We start from the raw sequence: 20,402 nt of genomic DNA on the forward strand, positions 1-20,402 counted from the left end.
AAGTTGAGCTCATGATGAACAAAACTCATTGAGAGATATAAAGTCATAGTTTTGCCCTGTGCGTTGTCCTTGTGTGTGACTGTTACAGTCTCTATCAAGATACATTCTAGTTGGTGTAATGAGTTTATCTTTTAAGGATATATATTTATTTTGGGGGGGTCACTATTGAGTCTGGATATTTATAACTGGATTGTTATAACTGGATTGTTTGCTGTGTATATTTCGTCTTAATAGGAAAAAGAGGGTTTTGTTTTCTGGTTGTCAAATCAGTTAATGATACTACATTATTTTAAAGTAAAGGAAGGTGCCTTAAAGATCTGCACAGGCTGGGCTTGCAAAAGGATCAGCATGCCTTTAGCTGGAGGTGCACTGTAGCCTTCCTTGGAAGAGGAACAGAAAAAACATAAAAAGACACAGCTGGTTCAAAGTCCAAATTCTTACTTTATGTATGTAAAATGTCCAGGTAGCTACAAGATAACTTACAGCCAGGCTTACACAGTGGTATTTGGTGTAGGTTGTTCAACTGTTGTGCCAGCCAATAGGAGGAAAGGCCAGACTCAGAAGGATGTTCATTTAGAAGAAAGCAATACTAATGATCCACACAGTTTCCTGAATCTGTGTCCTGTCGCAGAAAGCCTTTTCAGTTCAGTGATTCCAGTTAATCTACCAAGATAATGTAATTATATTTAATTTTTTGCAAGGTTTGGAACAACACTCTCGTATTTTGGTGTCAGTTTTTAAATAAAGCTTTGATTATGGGCAACAAATTTGAAAAATAAAGGAAAACTGATTACTGGGTGTCTGGTCTTAGCTCATCACCAGGATCCTATTGACTGAATCCCAGACTCAGTAAGCATCAACAGATTCAGAACCTGTATGACCGTTAAAGTGCTCAAGTCACATAGTTGCTTAAACCTGAGTTTACTTGTCTGTGGTATATTAATAAAACCTGCCATTTCTACCATAGGCGAGCTGTCTGTGCATCTGATGAAATAGTATTGGGTAGGCTCAAAGCTTCGTTCAGGTTTTTCTGTAAGATGTTATGGAAAAACCCAAATGAACCTTTTGGCCAACCTAATATATAAGAAAGTGTTAGAGATTGTACGGTGAATATGTTCTACTGCTTGTTATGAATATTAATAATTACTAACTGTACTAAATGTTGGCCTTTAAAAAGAATTTTACAAGAATACCTTGTTTCCTTGTAGAGTAGATTTTTTAAACTGTAAAGTCCTTATTTTACAGTAAAAACACTTCTTAACTTTGATTAAAGGAAAAGTAATGGTTTTCAGGGACTTCCCAGGTGGTGCTAGTGGTAAAGAACCTACCTGCCAATACAGGAGACATAAGAGATGTGGGTTTGATCCCTGGGTCAGAAAGATGTCGCTGGAGGAGGGTATGATAACCCACTCCATATTCTTGCCTGGAGAATCCCGTGGACAGAGGAGCCTGGCAGGTTACGGTCCATAGGGTCGCAAAGAGTCAGATACAACTGAATTGACTTAGCACAGCACAGCACAGCAATGGTTATCAACCAACTGAGCTTTATAAAATATTAAGACTTATTACATAGAGATTATACTGCTCATGTGACACCTTTATAGTTAATTAAAAGAAATTTTTAGTAAGTTTTTCCTTTCAGAATATAAGATTGCACTATTTTAAAAAGTCATCTTTTGTCAGACGGTGGCAAGAATCATTCTCTTTCATCTGTTGGAATGATGAGACCTAACATAAATGCCAGATTTCTAGTTCTCCTCTTTGATTCATAGAAGAATCTGAGCATCCCTTGTTTAATATTAATGTTTCTTAATATCCCTCAGTTCTTTTACAGACAAAAAAGGCTGATCTTGCTGTCTCTCCATCATGTCATTAAGTAGAGTATCTCCATTCTGTGCATTTTAAGTCACTTGATTTTCTCCCTTTTAAGGCACTTCTTTTTATTTTCTAATTTCCCTTTGTCTACAGTTTTGCTTCTCTTTATTTATACTTTGTGTTTATCTTATCTTGGAGAAGAAGGAATGCACTGCATTAATATAAGGATATAGAAATTTCCCTTTCACATGTTTCAGCTCCAAAGCATTAAATAGCTATGCTTTACCTCAAATATTATGTCACATTTTAGCATGCATTTATGTAATGTTGTACTTGAATGCTTTGCCTATAGTGCAGAATGTCAGTTCCAAATGAATTAATAAAAGATCATTTTCTCTATAGTGGTATCATTGTAGCTGTTCAAACTATGGCAAATGTAAAACAACAGAAAACACTTTCCTGATTACTAGGGAAGTTTCTTGACTTAAAATTCCTAAAAATGAGTAAGACCCTATAAAATACATTGGGTAAAGTTTCTACTTTTATAGAACTCTGGAATTTTAATAAAAAATGGAAAAAGCCAAAGTCATATATGCATATTTGGGTTTGTTTTGAATATTAGCACTGGCTTCCAGCCTAAAGATAAACTTTTTAAAAAAATGATTGTTTTTAAGGACTTTTGAACAGAGCCGTTTGGTGTTTCATGTTCATTTGTGGAAGAGTTGCAAAAAAAAATAAGGGGGAGGTGGATAAGTAAACTACCCAAAGAGGATGATCAAATATTATTATATGAATATGTATATAAATATGAGTATTTGACTTTATGCTAATAATTTAAGTAATTACAGTAAGGTTACTACTTCAGAAGGGAAATATTAAAGAAGAATCCAGTCTTCCTGCTAATGATACAGAGCATCTGAAAATGGCTTTGAGACCCTTTGTTCTTCAGGCTTCTATTGTGGGCCTAGCACCTTACTTGAGACTGGTCCTTTGGCTGCGCTTGGCAGCCTGTAGTATAGCAATAGCAGCGTTAGTCTCTCAGACGTGTCCATCTCTTTGTGACCCCACAAACTGTAGCCCACGAGGATCCTCTGTCTATGGGATTTTCCAGGCAAGAATACTAGAGTGGGTTGCCATTCCCTTCTCCAGAGGATCTTCCTGACCCAGGGATTGAACCCAGGTCTCCTGCATTGCAGGCAGACTCGTAACCATCTGAGCTACAGCGAAACCTATAGCATAGACACCAGTAAATGGCACCTGAGACATCTCCTCAAGACCATGACTATGACACCAGTGGGTGTCACCAGCCCGCCTTAGATGGTGTGGTTAGATAAAGTTAATTCTCACTGGGTGTTAATGTTGGCAATACAGTTTTAATATTCTAACAATAATTGAGATCAACTCTATGTCTGCAAAGTATAGCAAAAAGGAAAAAACTGTTAAAAAATAAAACATGACTAAAATTATGCTACTGATCCATGTATTGGAGTGTCCAATAACTCAGTCTCCAGAGTTAAAAAAATATTTCTAAGGACATTTCCCTGGCACAGGTTATAATAAGACTTAACCTGTTGTGCCTTAAAAGATTAGACAAAATTAGATGCTTTGTTTACAGCAAGAGTTGGTTCGGGCTATTTTAACACTCATAAACCATCTTTTGTTCTTTAATTGTTCTTCAATAATTTACTAGGTGAGGGTGATCAGTCTTGTGTGAAGAATCCTGAATTGGTAACCACAATTGTCATAGACTTACTTTAAAGTACATCCTTCTTCCTTCAGTAGTTCAGTTCAGTTTAGTCGCTCAGTCATGTCCGACTCTTTGTGACCCATGAATCGCAGCACGCCAGGCCTCCCTTGTCCATCACCAACTCCTGGAGTCTACCAAACTCACGTCCATCGAATCGGTGATGCCATCCAGCCATCTCATCCTCTGTCGTCCCCTTCTCCTCCTGCCCCCAATCCCTCCCAGCATCAGAGTCTTTTCCAATGAGTCAACTCTTCACATGAGGTGGCCAAAGTATTGGAGTTTCAGCTTCAGCATCAGTCCTTCCAATGAACACCCAGGACTGATCTCCTTTAGGATGGACTGGTTGGATCTCCTTGCAGTCCAAGGAACTCTCAAGAGTCTTCTCCAACACCACCGTTCAAAAGCATCAATTCTTCAGTGCTCAGCTTTCTTCACAGTCCAACTCTCACATCCATACATGACCACTGGAAAAACCATAGCCTTGACTAGACAGACCTTTGTTGGCAAAGTAATGTCTCTGCTTTTGAATATGCTATCTAGGTTGGTCATAACTTTTCTTCCAAGGAGTAAGCGTCTTTTAATTACATGGCTGCAGTCATCATCTGCAGTGATTTTGGAGCCCCAAAAAATAAAGTCTGACACTGTTTCCACTGTTTTGCCATCTATTTGCCATGAAGTGATGGGACCAGATGCCATGATCATAGTTTTCTGAATGTTGAGCTTTAAGCCGACTTTTTCACTCTCCTCTTTCACTTTCCTCAAGAGGCTTTTTAGTTCCTCTTCACTTTCTGCCATAAGGGTGGTGTCATCTGCATATCTGAGGTTATTGATATTTTTCCCGGCAATCTTGATTTCAGCTTGTGCTTCTTCCAGCCCAGCGTTTCTCATGATGTACTCTGCGTAGAAGTTAAATAAGCAGGGTGACAATATACAGCCTTGATGTACTCCTTTTCCTATTCGGAACCAGTCTGTTGTTCCATGTCCAGTTCTAACTGTTGCTTCCTGACCTGCATACAGGTTTCTCAAGAGGCAGGTCAGGTGGTCTGGTATTCCCATCTCTTTCAGAATTTTCCACAGTTTATTGTGATCCACCCAGTCACAGGCTTTGGCATAGTCAATAAAGCAGAAATAGATGTTTTTCTGGAACTCTCTTGCTTTTTCGATAATCCAGCAGATGTTGGCAATTTGATCTCTGGTTCCTCTGCCTTTTCTAAACCCAGCTTGAACATCTGGAAGTTCACAGTTCACGTATTGCTGAAGCCTGGCTTGGAGAATTTTGAGCATTACTTTACTAGCGAGTGAGATGAGTGCAATTGTGCGGTAGTTTGAGCATTCTTTGGCATTTCCTTTCTTTGGGATTGAAGTGAAAACTGACCTTTTCCAGTCCTGTGGCCACTGCTGAGTTTTCCACATTTGCTGGCATATTGAGTGCAGCACTTTCACAGCATCATCTTGGATTTGAAATAGCTCAACTGGAATTCCATCACCTCCACTAGCTTTGTTCATAGTGATGCTTCCTAAGGCCCACTTGACTTCACATTCCAGGATGTCTGGCTCTAGGTCAGTGATCACACCATCGTGATTATCTTGGTCATGAAGATCTTTTTTGTACAGTTCTTCTGTGTATTCTTGCCACCTCTTCTTAATATCTTCTGCTTCTGTTAGGTCCATACCATTTCTATCCTTTAGCGAACCCATCTTTGCATGAAATATTCCCTTGGTATCTCTAATTTTCTTGAAGAAATCTCTAGTCTTTCCCATCCTGTTCTTTTCCTCTATTTCTTTGCATTGATCGCTGAGGAAGGCTTTCTTATCTCTCCTTGCTATTCTTTAGAACTCTGAATTCAGATGCTTATATCTTTCCTTTTCTCCTTTGCTTTTTACTTCTCTTCTTTTCACAGCTATTTGTAAGGCCTCCTCTGACAGCCATTTTGCTTTTTTGCATTTCTTTTCCATGGGGATGGCCTTGATCCCTGTCTCCTGTATATTGTCATGAACCTCCATCCATAGTTCTTCAGGCACTCTGTCTATCAGATCTAGTCCCTTAAATCTATTTCTCACTTCCACTGTATAATCATAAGGGATTTGATTTAGGTCATACCTGAATGGTCTAGTGGTTTTCCCTACTTTCTTCAATTTAAGTCTGAATTTGGCAATAAGGAGTTCATGATCTGAGTCACAGTCAGCTCCTGGTCTTGTTTTTGCTGACTGTATAAAGCTTTTCCATCTTTGGCTTCAAAGGATATAATCAATCTGATTTCTGTGTTGACCATCTGGTGATGTCCTTCTTCCTTACAGGAGCAAAAATCCAGCAACAGTTGGCCAAAATATACAACAATGTAAAGAAACTTCAGCATCAGTTAAAAGATGCGAAGCCTACACCTGATTGTAAGTAAATTTACATTTTCTATTTTTTTTTTTATGTATTAGTTTTTCCTATTGTTCATTAGAAAAATATATACTTTTAAAATAAATTTTTCTGTTTGGCATTAATGGAGGAGCTAAACCTTACTTTTTGTTAGAGATTAATAAGGAAACTGGAAAACTGTAATATCTGCTGTTTATGTATTTTTTTTAGTCTTTAAAATGCTATCAAATGCTTATAAATTATGAAGTAGAACAGATATTAATGTCATATATAGGATGAAGAGAGCTTCCCAGGTGGCACTAGTGGTAAAGAAGCCGCCTGCCAATGCAGGAGACTTAGAGATACAGGTTTGATCCCTGAATCGAGAAGATCCCTTGGGGGCGGGCATGGCAACCCACTCCAGTTTTCTTGCCTGAAGTATCCCATGGACAGAGGAGCCTGGTGGACTAGAGTTCCTGGGGTTGCACAGAGTCAGACACGACTGAGGGACTTAGCAGCAGCAGCAGCTTCAGATGAAGAATCTGGTGTGCAAAGATTCAGGTTCAGCTGATAAAGAGGAAACGATTCTTGATTCTTTGCCTACTGTTCCCATCATTTGCTAATTGAAATTATTGCCTTTCAGAGGCATTTCAAATACCTGAGGAAATGGCTAAGTAGTATTAGGGCAAATTTCAGTCATTTGTGAAAGACGAAATAGTGTCCTTACCTCTTTCCTTATACCAACGTTCATTCCTGAGAGATCAAAGCAGTACAGTAAAGTGCTCAAGATGCATGGACTTAAGAATCAGACACAGGCTGGGTCAAATCCTTGAATTGTCAGGTACGTGGTTTTAGGCAAGTTACTCAGTCTGTTTGAACTTTCACTTACTGAGCTCTGAAATGGAGATAATCATACAGCCTAACTCAGAGTTGTGGGAATGAAGTGAGACGGCACGTAGAGCACTGATGCACTGCTTATGGCATAATCACTAAAATAGTAAATATCCAAAACCATTAAAAATATGAGAAAAGAACATGGATTACTATTTTTATGATTATATTATAATTTATGACAAAAGTCAGAAATCATAAAGAAAAAAGTGGACATAATTGACCATTCAAAAATACCACAAACCTATCAGAAAAGTTGAAATACAAATTAGGGTAATATTAGCAATATATATGTAACTTAAAAAGCTAATATCCATAATGTGTAAAGAGTGTCTACAAATTCGAGCAACAAAGGATCAAGAGAATAGGCAAAGATTATAAGTTGCATATTATAGCCAAAGAAACACAAAACACATATGGGAAAGTGCTCAGGCTTATTAATTATTATAAAAATGTCAGTTAAATCAATGATAATAAATTTTTGATTATTTTGGAAATGGCTGGAATTACATGAGCAGGAGCACTCCCAGGAGCTGTAAATAGCTCGAGCCTCTTTGAAGGACAATGTGACAGTATTTTACATACTCTAAAGTGGGCATACTTTTTATAGCGATCAGTTATCCTCTAAAAATACTTATTTGAGGGGGGAGGGATAGATTGGGAGTTGGGCATTGACATGTACGTACTGCAAAATAAATAGGCAACAGGGACCTACTGTACAGCACAGGGAACTCTGCTTGATATTATATAATAACCTGAATATGAAGAGAATTTGAAAAAGAATAGATACATGTATATTTGTAACTGAATCACTTTGTTGTACACCTGAAACTAGCACAACAGTGTTAATCGATGACAGTCTAATATAAAATGAAAATTAAAAAATAAAAATACTTATTTGAGCATGCAGAAGTATGCAAAGATAGTTACTTCAGCATTGCATCTATTTAAAGATTCATCAGTTGGAGAATTAATGATTTAGGGTAGCATTAGACAACAAAATGCCATGTAGCCATACAAAGAATGAAGTACCATATGTATGTTGATATGGAAAGTTAATTACAACATATTGTTAAAGAAAAAGTGCAAGTCACAGAAAACATATGTGATATAGAAGTTTTTTTGGAAAAAAAAATAATATGTAAGGTATGTATGCTTAGGAAAAAATCTGTGATAAAAAAATTGCAATCATAAAAATTTACTTTTTAAAAGTACATTTTTTTCTTATCCTTTAGGCTGAGAAATGTTTTTTAATTAAGAGAACATTCTAATTTTCTTCCTAATTTTTAATTCTTAGTCATAATAAAATATGGCATAATTTTTCCTTTTTTTTTTTTTACAGTTGTTGAAAAGCTCAGAGAAATGATGGAGGAAATTGAAAATGCAATTAACACTTTTAAGGAAGAGCAGAGGTTGATGTATGTTTTAAACACATTTTAATTTAAAATTATTTACCTTTATTTTTCAATAACTTTTTAGGTAGTTGTATGTAAACTATTTTATTGTTACAAATTTAATACTAGTCTTACACAAAAGCAGCATAATACTTCTCTTTTGCTTTAGGTTTTAGACTGCTTTTCATGTTTAAAGTGAATTTTCAAATAAGAGTTTGGAAGACTGTTTTTTCCTCTGAGGAAACTCTTTGAAGGCTTAGATTTATAAATGTTAATAATGTGAAGTGGAGAAGATATCAAGAGTTGGGAATAATAAAATTTGAAGGAAAACAAAGGGCTAATATGGATTGGTTTGTATCTTATTTTTCAAACTTTTATTTTTAAAATTTTAGATATGAAGAGCTTATTAAAGAAGAGAAAACAACTAATAATGAGTTGAATGCCATATCAAGAAAAATTGACACATGGGCTTTGGGTAATTCAGAAACAGAGAAGGCTTTCAGAGCAGCATCGAGCAAAGTTCCTGTGGACAAAGTCACACCAAGTGCTCTTCCAGAAGAAGTGGTAGAGTTTGAAACGTTCCTTCAGCAGACGGGAGGGCGCCAGGGGGGCTGGGATGATTATGACCACCAGAACTTTGTGAAGATGAGAAGCAAGCATAAAGGGAAGCCAGCGTTCATGGGAGAAGTTCTGGAGCACCTTCCCGGAAGAACGCAGGATGAAGTTCAACAGCATGAGAAATGGTATCAAAAATTTCTGGCCCTGGAAGAAAGAAAAAAAGAGGTAATAAGAATTGTAATAGCTATTATTTACTGTATATTTCTGTGTTCTAGGACTAGGACTGTGCTACACTTTTTAACATATATTATTAACTTTAGTGCAAGCCTATGAGATATGTTAACAGTTTTCCCCCGTCTCAAAGCAGGTGAAACTGAGGTATTGAGAAGTTAAGTCATTTTAGTGGAACTATAGTTGACATACTCAACACCCAGCATAATCTACTCTAAGAAATAATACAATGAGTCAGAAAACATCTGACAATGGTAACATCCTGTGTGCACTGGAAATGGGAAATTCAGATTTAACCAGGCTTTTGATAAGTCATCTTACTAGTGAAGTCTACATTATTTTCAACAGAAAATAAAGAGGGCAGTAGGAAAAAAAAATTGTTTGACTCAAAAGTTTCTAAATAGTTTTGGAACTTTAGTTGCACTACTTATTTTAAAAGACTCAAAGTTTTGGCGACCCCAGAGTAGAGTAACTCTTAATTGTAGCAAATACCTAAAAGGTCCCATTTTTACAAAAATATTATTGTGGCCCTGGTTTAGATTAGGATTCCTCGCTGGCATTGGTGACTGTTCGGACTGGATAGTTCTTCACTGTGAGGGCTGTCCGGTGCGCTGTAGGGCGGTGAGCAGCGTCCTTGACCTCCACCCAGTAGATGCTGGTAGCACCACCTTAAATGTGATGATCAAAATATCTCCAGGCATTACCAGACGTCCTCTGGAGGGTAGAAATTGCCCTTGGTCAAGAACCATAGGCTTTTTTTGGTAGACTTGAACACAATAAACTTTAATTCGATTTGGTTTGACAAGAAAGGTATGATGGTTCAGCAGGCAACATACCCAAAAAGGAGCATTAAAGAAATACTTGATTCTACATTTAAAGTATTAGAGGAAATAGCTGGTGGTTTGTTGTTGCTATTGTTTCTCTCCAAAATAAGTTGAATGTTCATAAGGTCGACACTTAAAACTTGAAGAAAACATTTTGAAACATAAGTCATTTTTAAAGACTCAAAATAACAATCTAATAAGAATTATTTGGACTTCCCTGGTGGCTCAGACGGTAAAGCGTCTGCCTACAATGCGGGAGACCCGGGTTCAATCCCTAGGTTGGGAAGATCTCCTGGAGAAGGAAGTGGCTACCCAGTCCAGTATTCTTGCCTGGAAAATCCCATGGACGGAAGAACCTGGTAGGCTACAGTCCATGGGGTCACAAAGAGTTGGACGTGACTGAGTGATTTCACACACAAGAATTATTTGAGATTTTTTTCCAGGGGCCAGCAAAGTGGTCTGAGGACCAGCAAAGTCAGCATCACCTGGGAACTTGTTAGAATTTAGCAGGGTCCAATCCCAGACCTAGTCTGAAGTCAGGGGGTGGGGCCCCAAAATCTGAGTTTAAATAAAGCCTCTAGGTTATTCTGTTAACAAGCTCAAGTTTCAGAACCACCTGTCTAGGGTAAAGGAACAGACAGTGTTCCTTAACTGTGCTTCTTGTAATAAAGGTAAACCACCTAGATTCTGGCTTTCCCTTCTTGTTCCCAGCCACTGTGTTTCCTGATCCCTGATGACTGATTGAATGTCAGGGTGATATAGGAAAGAGTGTGAAAGAGGAGATGTCATTTACGGAAGCAGGACATGTTCGAGGAGAAGTGGGAAGTTTGGGAGTATAGCATCAGGAATGCAGTTTTGTGTTTTGGGGTTTTTTTGGCTGCACCCTGCGGCATGCAGGATATTATAAGTTCCCTGAGCTGGGATCAAACCCATGCCCCCTGTGATTAAAGCATGGAGTCTTAACCACTGGGTGGCCAGGCAAGTCCAGAAATGCATTTTAAATCTGTTGAGCTGAGAAGGTTGAGTAGAAAATTTACCATTCTTATCTCCCACTTCCTTTAATATATCGTATGTTTTGCCTAAATGAACATACTTCTTTTCAGATGTTCCATGAACTTTCTGGTCCACGTCCTCTTGCTTATCTTGTTCTCACTTTCTGGAACCTCCTTCTTTCTTCCACCCTCCACTGCTAACTTATCTACATCTGCCCAAATCATGTGCTGCTTTCTTTTGCCTACTCACCCCTCAGAATTTCACTAGCACTTGTTTATATGTCTTGTGTGATATGCGATGGCATGTTCTAAAATATGTTCTAGTATTTATGCGCATGTCTTATCTCACCTAGAGCGGTGCTGGTCAAACTTGGTCCATGGGTTGGATGTTAGTTTGCAAACTGTTTCTGGTCTTCAATGTGTTATTGTGATTATACAAGAATCAGCTACCCAGTAAGCATGCTATTTAGTTCAAGTGACTGTTTTTTCATAGAAAACTTCCTCGTTGAAAGAAGCAGTACATTGATTTACCTTCCGGCTTGAATTCCTGATATTGTTGTGGACTGGTACTTTGAGTAGCACTGGAGTAGATGGCATCTGGTATTGTTTAATCACCTGTGGGTCCTATTCACATTGTCTTGCTTATAGTACACACAGCAGAAGGATGTATTTCATGAAAATGGATGATATACCATGAGGAACTTCAGGGGAAAGTAATTCAGTTTCCTTTATGGCATAGAAAAGGCCTCTAGAATTTTAAATCTTTACATACCCACATATAAAGATATGAAGCTATTTTCCTTTTTTTTTTTTTACACTTTTGAAGCACTATGTGCCAGGCACTGACTCATTTAAACTTCAGAACAACCCTCTTTGAGAAATGCTACCTACCACTTACAGATGAGCAAAATGAGGACAGACACATGCGACTCATCCAAGGTTACATCCAGTAAATGGCAAAGCCAGGATTTGGTCCCAGATACCTGGCTTCAGAGCACATATCCTCACCTACCTCACTTTTAACTCCTTTTCTGAATTTGACCAGAGATGGGTCACTGAGAAAGGATTATAAGCCTAGAAAGAGAATTTGGAAGCAGAAGTGAAATGATCAGAGGAAAGGACTGTTTCCCCTGAACATCAAGGAAGGAGGTAAAGGGGATGAGGAGACTTCATGAGGTGTAGTCCTTGTGTACCTGGTGATTCAAAGAGGAAGAGAAAGGCCAATGGAATAGCCATTATTTAGTGTTTTAAAAGATACATTAAATTTTTTACAAAGAGAAGTAGAAAAAAGTTGCATTGGTTTAAAAAACCACTTTTCAAATCTAAGCAACAAGCATACCGCAGTCACTATGTAGAAAGAGATACGGATTTGAGGTTGTATTTTAAAATGCTTTTGGCGGGAATTCCCTGGCAATCCAGTGGTGAAGACTTGGTGCTTTCACTGTCGAGGCCCAGGTTCGGTCACTGGTTGGGGAACTAAGATGCCACATGCTTCATGGTGCAGCCAAATTAAAATAAAATAAAAAATAAAATGCTTTTGGTTATTAAAATTTTTTTTTCTTGCTATTGTTGTTTTTTAACCACATAGTCTATTCAGCATTGGAAAACCAAAAAGCAGCAAAAAAAGGAGGAAATTTTCAAATTAAAGGAAAAAGACAGCATACAAGTACTTTCTCATAATAAACAGGAAGATAATCAAAAACAAAAAGAAGAACAAAGAAAGAAGCAAAAATTGGCCATTGAAGCTTGGAAAAAACAGAGAAGTATAGAAATGTCAATGAAAAACGCCTCCCAGTTAAAAGAGGAGGAAGAGAAAGAGAAAAAACAGCAGAGAGAGCGTCAGCGCCAGTGTAAACTGAAATTGCTGCTGGAGACTTACACCCAACAGAAGAAAGAACAGGAAGAATTTTTGAGACTTGAAAAGGAGATACGGGAAAAGACAGAAAAGGCAGAAAAAAGGAAAACTGCTGCTGATGAAATTTCCAGGTTTCAAGAAAGAGTGAGTAAATACATTTCCTGAATAATTTTTCAGTGATACACATGGAGGTATTACTTCCAGGCTCAATTCAGCAAAAATTAATTGAATGCTTCTTACGTATCTGGCCTGGACCTAGCATTAGTACACCAAAATAAGTAGGCTGTGCTCCCTGCTTTCTAGTAGGTTATAGTCTAGTGGGAATGAGTGGTGTGCAAATAGGGGACTTCGCTGTGATACGGTAAACAGTGTGGCGCTTGGGGTGCGGACAGACAGCTTGGGGAGGTGGAGTGCACCGAGGGAAGCTCACACAGCTGCGTGGGGCAGAAGGCGATACTTGAGTCCTGAGAGAAGAAAGGGAAAGAAAGAGAGCTCCTTCCTAGCAGAGGGAACAGCGTGAATGGGCAGCTTGGAGGAACGAAACAGTAGCTTATGGGGGAAACTGTAAACACTTCAGTATTCTTAGGGAGAGACGGAAGCCAGTATCAAGGGGGAGACGGAAGCCAGCAGGAGACGAGACTGGAAAGGCAGCCACAGTCCAGGCCATGAAGGTCTCGTCTGCTCTCCCACACTGGCTGGGTTTTCCCTGTAGGTGACTTGCTTCCTTGGTCACTGTCCAGCTTCCTACCATAGTGTAAGCTCCATGAAGGCAGAGGTTTTGTCCTTTTTGTTCATGCTTTACCCCAGGGTCTAGCACATTATACTCAGTATATACTTAAAGGAATCAAGGTTATTGCTGAGAGGTAGGGTTATAGTGATTTTAAACAAATGTATACAAGAAAAATCCTAATCAAAGAAAGAAGTTGCAGTCTCATCAGATAGGGCAGAATTCAGTCCAATTATTTTAAAAAAGACAAGGAAGGGTACTTTAAAATGAAAAAGAGTACAAGTGAGAGATAACTTATGAATTGCATCAAAATATATGTGCAAATATAGGCAACACTTATAAAGCAAAACATAAGGGAAGTACAAAGAAAATAATAAAAAATAACACATTACTAATGGTATTTCTTTTGGCTCATATATAAAAATAAAAATCTCCCTAAACAACCAAAGATCCATTCCGCAAAAAGGCAAGCAAGTCATATAATAAAAGACTTAGAAAAAAAGAAAACCTTGTATTGCACAGAAAGTATAATGCAAGAGATCTAAAACCAGATATCTCTGTATTGATAACTGAAAATTTTACCCATTAAAAGAAAGGAAGTTTTAGATTGACCCATAAAATAGAACAAGAAACAGTTGAGACAGCAAAAGAGACACTGATGTATAGAACAGTCTTATGGACTCTGTGGGAGAGGGAGAGGGTGGGAAGATTTGGGAGAATGGCATTGAAACATGTAAAATATCATGTATGAAATGAGTTGCCAGTCCAGGTTCGATGCACGATACTGGATGCTTGGGGCTAGTGCGCTGGGACGACCCAGAGGGATGGTATGGGGAGGGAGGAGGGAGGAGGGTTCAGGATGGGGAACACATGTATACCTGTGGCGGATTCATTTTGATATTTGGCAAAACTAATACAATTTTGTAAAGTTTAAAAATAAAAAAAAAAAAAGAAAAGAAACAGTTGAAAGAAAGTGATTCAGAAAGGATGTGCATGTGTTACGCTGATATTCAGAGAAAATAAAGCTCTTAGGTTTTCTTTTTTTGGGAAGAGTTGATATTAAAGGTATATCGCTGTTTAAGGTAATTTAATTTTATATGCAAGCAACTAAACTTTGAAATAAATTCTAGTTAATTTTACTTCTTAATGTTATCTTTTTTGTTGGTATATGTCTTTTAGGATTTACATAAACTTGAATTGAAAATTCTGAATAGACAATTAAAGGAAGATGAGAAGGCAGAAAAACAAAGAAAACTGGCAAAATTAAAAGAAAAGGTACTGTACACTGAGATTAATTATTTTCATTGTTATTATCATACTTCTTTTATTTGTAAGGCTCCAAACGTAAAATCCAATTCTCTTTTATCTCCATCTCCTTTATTTCATACTTATTTATTTACAAATTACAAAGCAACTGTTTTAATTCTACCATTTCACATTATAAGCACCTCGTTTTCTTTTACCCTAAATTCCTTCTTTCTTCCTGCTCTTCATTCTTTTCTTCATTCTTCCTATGTGAAAAAAAAGTGAAAGTGTTAATTGCTCATTTATGTATAACTCTTTGCGACCTCATGGGCTGTGGCCCACAAGGCCCCTTTGTTCATGGAATTCTCCAGGCAAGAATACTGGAGTAGATAGCCTTTCCCTTCTCCAGGGGATCTTCCCAACCCAGAGATCGAACCCAGGTCTTCTGCATTGCAGGTGGATACTTTATTGTCTGAGCCACCAGAGAAGCCCCCATTTTTCCTATATGAGCCTGTACTTTAGATCTATAGCAGCTATGAGCATTGTTTAATTTCATTGGTGATAAAGATACTAGTGACTCTCACAGGTGAAACAAAGGACTACTTACTGGTGGTTATTTATCTTAAATTTATTGTCTGTCATAGTTTGCTGTGTTACATTTTCCTCATGCTGCTGCTGCTGCTGCTAAGTCACTTCAGTCGTGTCTGACTCTGTGCGACCCCATAGACAGCAGCCCACCAGGCTCCCCCGTCCCTGGGATTCTCCAGGCAAGAACACTGGAGTGGGTTGCCATTTCCTTCTCCAATGCATGAAAGTGAAAAGTGAAAGTGAAGTTGCTCAGTCGTGTCCGTAGCAACCCCATGGACTGCAGCCTACCAGGCTCCTCCATCCATGGGATTTTCCAAGCAAGAGTACTGGAGTGGGGTGCCAGTGCCTTCTCCGATTTCCCTCATGAGAGAAATACAAAAAAATACAACAGCAAAATAGAATAAAGTAACTAGAAAAAATAAATTAACATTTTATTAGTAGATTGATGTAATCCAAATTTTATTTTAGCTGTATGAGCACAATTAGAAGTTTACTGAAGAGGTTATTAACAGTTGTATTTCTGTCTAGGGAATATCAAATATTTTTCTTAAACCTGCTTTCTGTTACTAAAGATCTTACAAGTACAAACTGAATAGTTCGTTTAAATTAACTGACACTCATTTTACTTCCGATTACAGGTTGAAAACAATGTTAGTAGAGATCCCTCTAGACTTTACAAACCTACCAAAGGTTGGGAAGAACGGACCAAAAAGATAGGACCAACAGGCTCTGGGCCACTTCTACATATCCCACATAGGTAAAGAAGGAGTTAGAATGGGTGTTCACTCTATAATAATCTAATAAACTGTATATGAACTGTATATATTTTATGTAATTTATATATATTTTATAATAAATAGTTTATTATAAACTTTTTAAAGAGTGTATAGATAAAACACATCTATATACTTTTTAAAAGTTAACATTTAATCAAGACTTTAAAAAAATACCCTATATATTTATACTCTTTTCTTCTTCTCCTTAGGGCTATTCCAACCTGGAGACAAGGAGTTTAGAAAATATGGGATCATGAAATTGTCATTCAGTTGATGAGAATGTTAGCATATGGAGTTACAGGAGGAGAGAATGACCATGTCCTTAAAATTTTATTAGCCTCTTCAGATTGATTATTGTGTTGCATGTGAACTGGCAGGTATTAAGTTCTACAACGCATTGTCATTAGTATTTCTTGTTTATACTAAGAGGGTAATTAATACATGTTGGCCTACTGATGTAAAAGTTCTTTGAATAAGTTTATGTTAGAAACAGTATTTTATTTAAATACTTAAAACATTTGAAAGATTTTTTTTTGTCATGGCATGGCAAAATAAATTGAGACAATCATAGAGTGACATTTTTAAACCAAGATTTTGTACCATTTATAACTTGGAACTAAATTAACTTGAGTAACAAAAATTTTAAGTTTTTTCTTTTGAGTTATGAAATAAGTTAGAACTTTTTCTAAGTTTAACAGATTGGTAATTTGTCAGTTACTACATTTTTGTGTAACAAATATTTTGTATTTGTTTGAAGCATGCTTTGTTTTATAAGGAAAATATTTATTTTAAAAATACACCTCTCACCTCCTATATATTCTGTTATTTGCATTATTGATATACAATCTTACTGGTCTCCTTCAGCTGTTCCACGTCTCCGTTCAGCCTTCCTGGGCCCACATCTTCTTCCTGGGCCCACACGTTTATAAACCTGTGTCTTTCACATCTTCTTCCTGGGCCCCACACATTTATAAACCTGTGTCCTTCACATCTTCTTCCTGGGCCCACATGTTTATAAACCTGTGTCTTTCACATCTTCTTCCTGGGCCCACACGTTTATAAACCTGTGTCCTTCACATCTTCTTCCTGGGCCCACACATTTATAAACCTGTGTCCTTCACATCTTCTTCCTCGGCCCCACACATTTATAAACCTGTGTCCTTCACATCTTCTTCCTGGGCCCACATGTTTATAAACCTGTGTCTTTCACATCTTCTTCCTGGGCCCACACGTTTATAAACCTGCGTCCTTCACATCTTCTCGGCTGATGCAGTTTTCTTTGGTGCTTTGTTTGCCTCAAGATATGAAAGTTTTGTTTTTAACAGCATCGGAAAAGCTTGACTTTAAAGGACTATGATATTTCTTAGTAGTATTTAAATTTTTTTAAATTGCTAGACTAATACGTTTGGTCAAAAGAGTCAGTTTTAAAATTTCCAAACTTTTATAAATGAAAACACAATTAAACTTCATTCGACTCAATTTTATGAAAAAATTTTTTTAAATCTTAGTTCCTAACTTTAAGTAGTTCCCACCTTACAGGAAGTGCATCACATACATGATAAATATAAGAAACTTCATTTCTTATAACTTTTATCTCAGAGTATGTCAATTATAATTTGATCATTTAGGTCAAATGATTTAGATACAAATTTACTAGGAGTAGTGTTTAAAACCTTTTCTTATTTCACAATTAATATTCAAAGTAGATGGCTTCCAGATTTTGGAAACTGAATTCTATTTATACAATTCTTGGTGCAAAAAGAGAGAATTAATATAAAACACTGTTACTCAGGAATGCCCATTTTATTTGTTGCACTTGTTCTCCTTAACTTTTTAAAATGATTTGAGGTGGCTTAGAAATAAAATACAAAGAACAGGACAAGAGAATTTAAAAACACAATTGAATAACAACAAGATAGAGCAAAGTAAAGGTTTCTTATGCATTGCTTTCTAACATGTTGCTTTTTTGTTGTACACAAATACAGCTTTCTGTTTCCCGCATTTAAGGTAAGCCTATTGTATTGGGTGAGGTGATTCTTACAGTTTTTGCTTAATTTTGTTTATAGTATTTTGAAGAAACTTGTCCTTCTAGTTGTATCTGAAACAAATAAGGAATTTATCATATGGATCCTTTGTATAAAGGATGCAGAGTAAACATAATGTCTTCAGTTACAGGCTCGTGGAAAAGAGGTCAGATAAACATGGCTTACACTGGATTAAGAAATTGAGGAAAAAACACTAAAGGAAAAATGTTATAAAGCACCCACAGTTCTACTACTCTAAAGGTAACTTCTTCTGAAAATATACCTACATATTTTAAATAGCTATTCTTAGAGTACATTTTAGATACTATACTATTATCACTTAGCATTACAGCACGTACAATTTTTCTGTTTCTATATAATTCAAACATTATCATTTAATAGCTAAATAATATTCAGTTTTATAGATACTCTGTGATTCCTATACTTTGAAGACTTGTGGTCTACATTTTTTAGCTAATAATGTGCAGAGACATTCTATGTGAAGGGTTAGATTCTGTCATATGTATGTCAGAATTCTTGTATGGTCAGAATCATCCATGAAAAGGTGGGTGATTACTTGCCTAGGAAGTATATTCTCTCTCAGTGAGTCCACCATAGAAATATTTTCTCCATTTGGATCATATTAGTGGTTCTTGAGCTGAGAATCAGATGAAATATTTGGCTTCCTGCTAAGAGCCAGGTTGAATAGATTGTCTTTCTGTCTGAGCTTTGAATAGCTTCAGCCATTTGGTGGTGTATCTGTGCAAGTGAGAAAAATCTTCATTGTAATCATGGAATGAAAACTCCTCTAGACTGGACATACCTATGGACAATGACTCTTGGCCTCCATGTTTGTACAGAAGCACCAAGGACAGCCCTCTGCCCATACCTGGCAGTTTGTTAATGCAGTATTTGTTAAAGACATGTAGGAATACCTGGAATAATTAGTTACTAGTATGTAACATTATTCAGGGTGCTTTGGATTGGTGAAAACTCCAGCCCACATGGTATGCTTTTTAAGAAATACATTTTCTAAGAAGGCTAACAAAATTATGCCCAAACTGGTATTCAGATTAGATCAATTGCTCAGCCGTGTCCAACTCTTTGCGACCCCATGAATCGCAGCACACCAGGCCTCCCTGTCCATCTCCCAGAGTTCACTGAGACTCACATCCATCGAGTCAGTGATGCCATCCAGCCATCTCATCCTCTGTCGTCCCCTCCTTCTCTTGCCCCCAATCCCTCCCAGCATCAGAGTCTTTTCCAATGAGTCAACTCTTCACATGAGGTGGCCAAAGTACTGGAGTTTCAGCTTTAGCATCATTCCTTCCAAAGAAATGCCAGGGCTGATCTCCTTCAGAATGGACTGGTTGGATCTCCTTGCAGTCCAAGGGACTCTCAAGAGTCTTCTCCAACACCACAGTTCAAAGACATCAATTCTTTGGCGCTCAGCCTTCTTCACAGTCCAACTTTCACATCCATACATGACCACAGGAAAAACCATAGCCTTGACTAGACGAAACTTTGTTGGCAAAGTAATGTCTCTGGTTTTGAATATGCTGTCTAGGTTGGTCATAACTTTCCTTCCAAGGAGTAAGCGTCTTTTAATTTCATGGCTGCAGTTACTATCTGCAGTGATTTTGGAGCCCAGAAAAATAAAGTCTGACACTGTTTCCACTGTTTCCCCATCTATTTCCCATGAAGTGATGGGACCGGATGCCATGATCTTCGTTCTCTGAATGTTGAGCTTTAAGCCAACTTTTTCACTCTCCACTTTCACTGTCATCAAGAGGCTTTTTAGTAAACTTGTATTAGCTGACTGTAAAAATCTATAAAACTTCCCAAACTGACCCAGTCATGAAACGGTCAAACCGTTTAACCCCAGGCTCAGTTAAGAAAACACGGAAAGAGATCAGGGCAAAACCAATCTGCCTTCTCTTCCAAGCCAGTCCAAGGCATCTTTGGAATCTCACTTTGAAATACAGCAATGCAGAGCAAAGATCAGACCGGATCCTTGCGTGGGTATTTTCCCCTAAGACTACCTCATAAACTTTTAAAGGGAAGAATGTATGGCTGAAGCAACTGAAATCCCTCTTTTTGAAGAAAATTTAAAAAAAGCTTATGCTGTTTCATTTTCTAGCATATGCATATTTGGAGAACACCTAGCGTTTATTTGCTGTTGCAAATTGATGCATTATTGATGCTGGATGACACACTGACTTAAAGAGTAAAACCTCTAGTCTCCTAAGAGAAAATGATACAAACCCTCGTATGCAAATCAGCAGTGGTGTGTGCGCGATACAAACCCTCTTATGCGAAACAACAGTGCTGTGTGTGTGTGCACGCGCGGGCGCACGCACATGCAATTCCTGGTATTCTAGAGGACTA

At 37.5% G+C, this 20,402-nt stretch overlaps 1 protein-coding gene and 1 pseudogene across 5 annotated transcripts in view; both read left to right on the forward strand.

Annotated features, from left to right (window-relative positions):
* CCDC112 (coiled-coil domain containing 112) overlaps positions 1–20,402 on the forward strand; it is a 63,759-nt gene that overhangs the window by 13,717 nt on the left and 29,640 nt on the right. For 3 of the 5 annotated variants that reach the window (XR_006543096.2, XR_003112483.3, XR_006543095.2), the window contains exons 4-11: positions 5,861–5,950; positions 8,143–8,218; positions 8,587–8,977; positions 12,388–12,798; positions 14,561–14,656; positions 15,853–15,971; positions 16,200–16,367; positions 18,160–18,275. Coding sequence is in view for 1 of the 5 variants with exons in the window: in XM_025296427.3 (XP_025152212.1) it covers positions 5,861–5,950; positions 8,143–8,218; positions 8,587–8,977; positions 12,388–12,798; positions 14,561–14,656; positions 15,853–15,971; positions 16,200–16,230 (1,214 nt within the window). In the remaining 4 variants the exon portion in view is untranslated. Of the gene's footprint in view, positions 1–5,860; positions 5,951–8,142; positions 8,219–8,586; positions 8,978–12,387; positions 12,799–14,560; positions 14,657–15,852; positions 15,972–16,199; positions 16,806–17,975; positions 17,998–18,159; positions 18,276–20,402 lie in introns of those variants that run through there. The other 2 variants (XR_003112484.3, XM_025296427.3) reach the window with 2 other exon arrangements.
* Positions 5–1,369, forward strand: LOC112587939 (annotated as a pseudogene).

The sequence above is a fragment of the Bubalus bubalis genome, chromosome 11, assembly GCF_019923935.1.
Source record: "Bubalus bubalis isolate 160015118507 breed Murrah chromosome 11, NDDB_SH_1, whole genome shotgun sequence".
NCBI classification, from domain to species: Eukaryota; Metazoa; Chordata; class Mammalia; order Artiodactyla; family Bovidae; genus Bubalus; species Bubalus bubalis.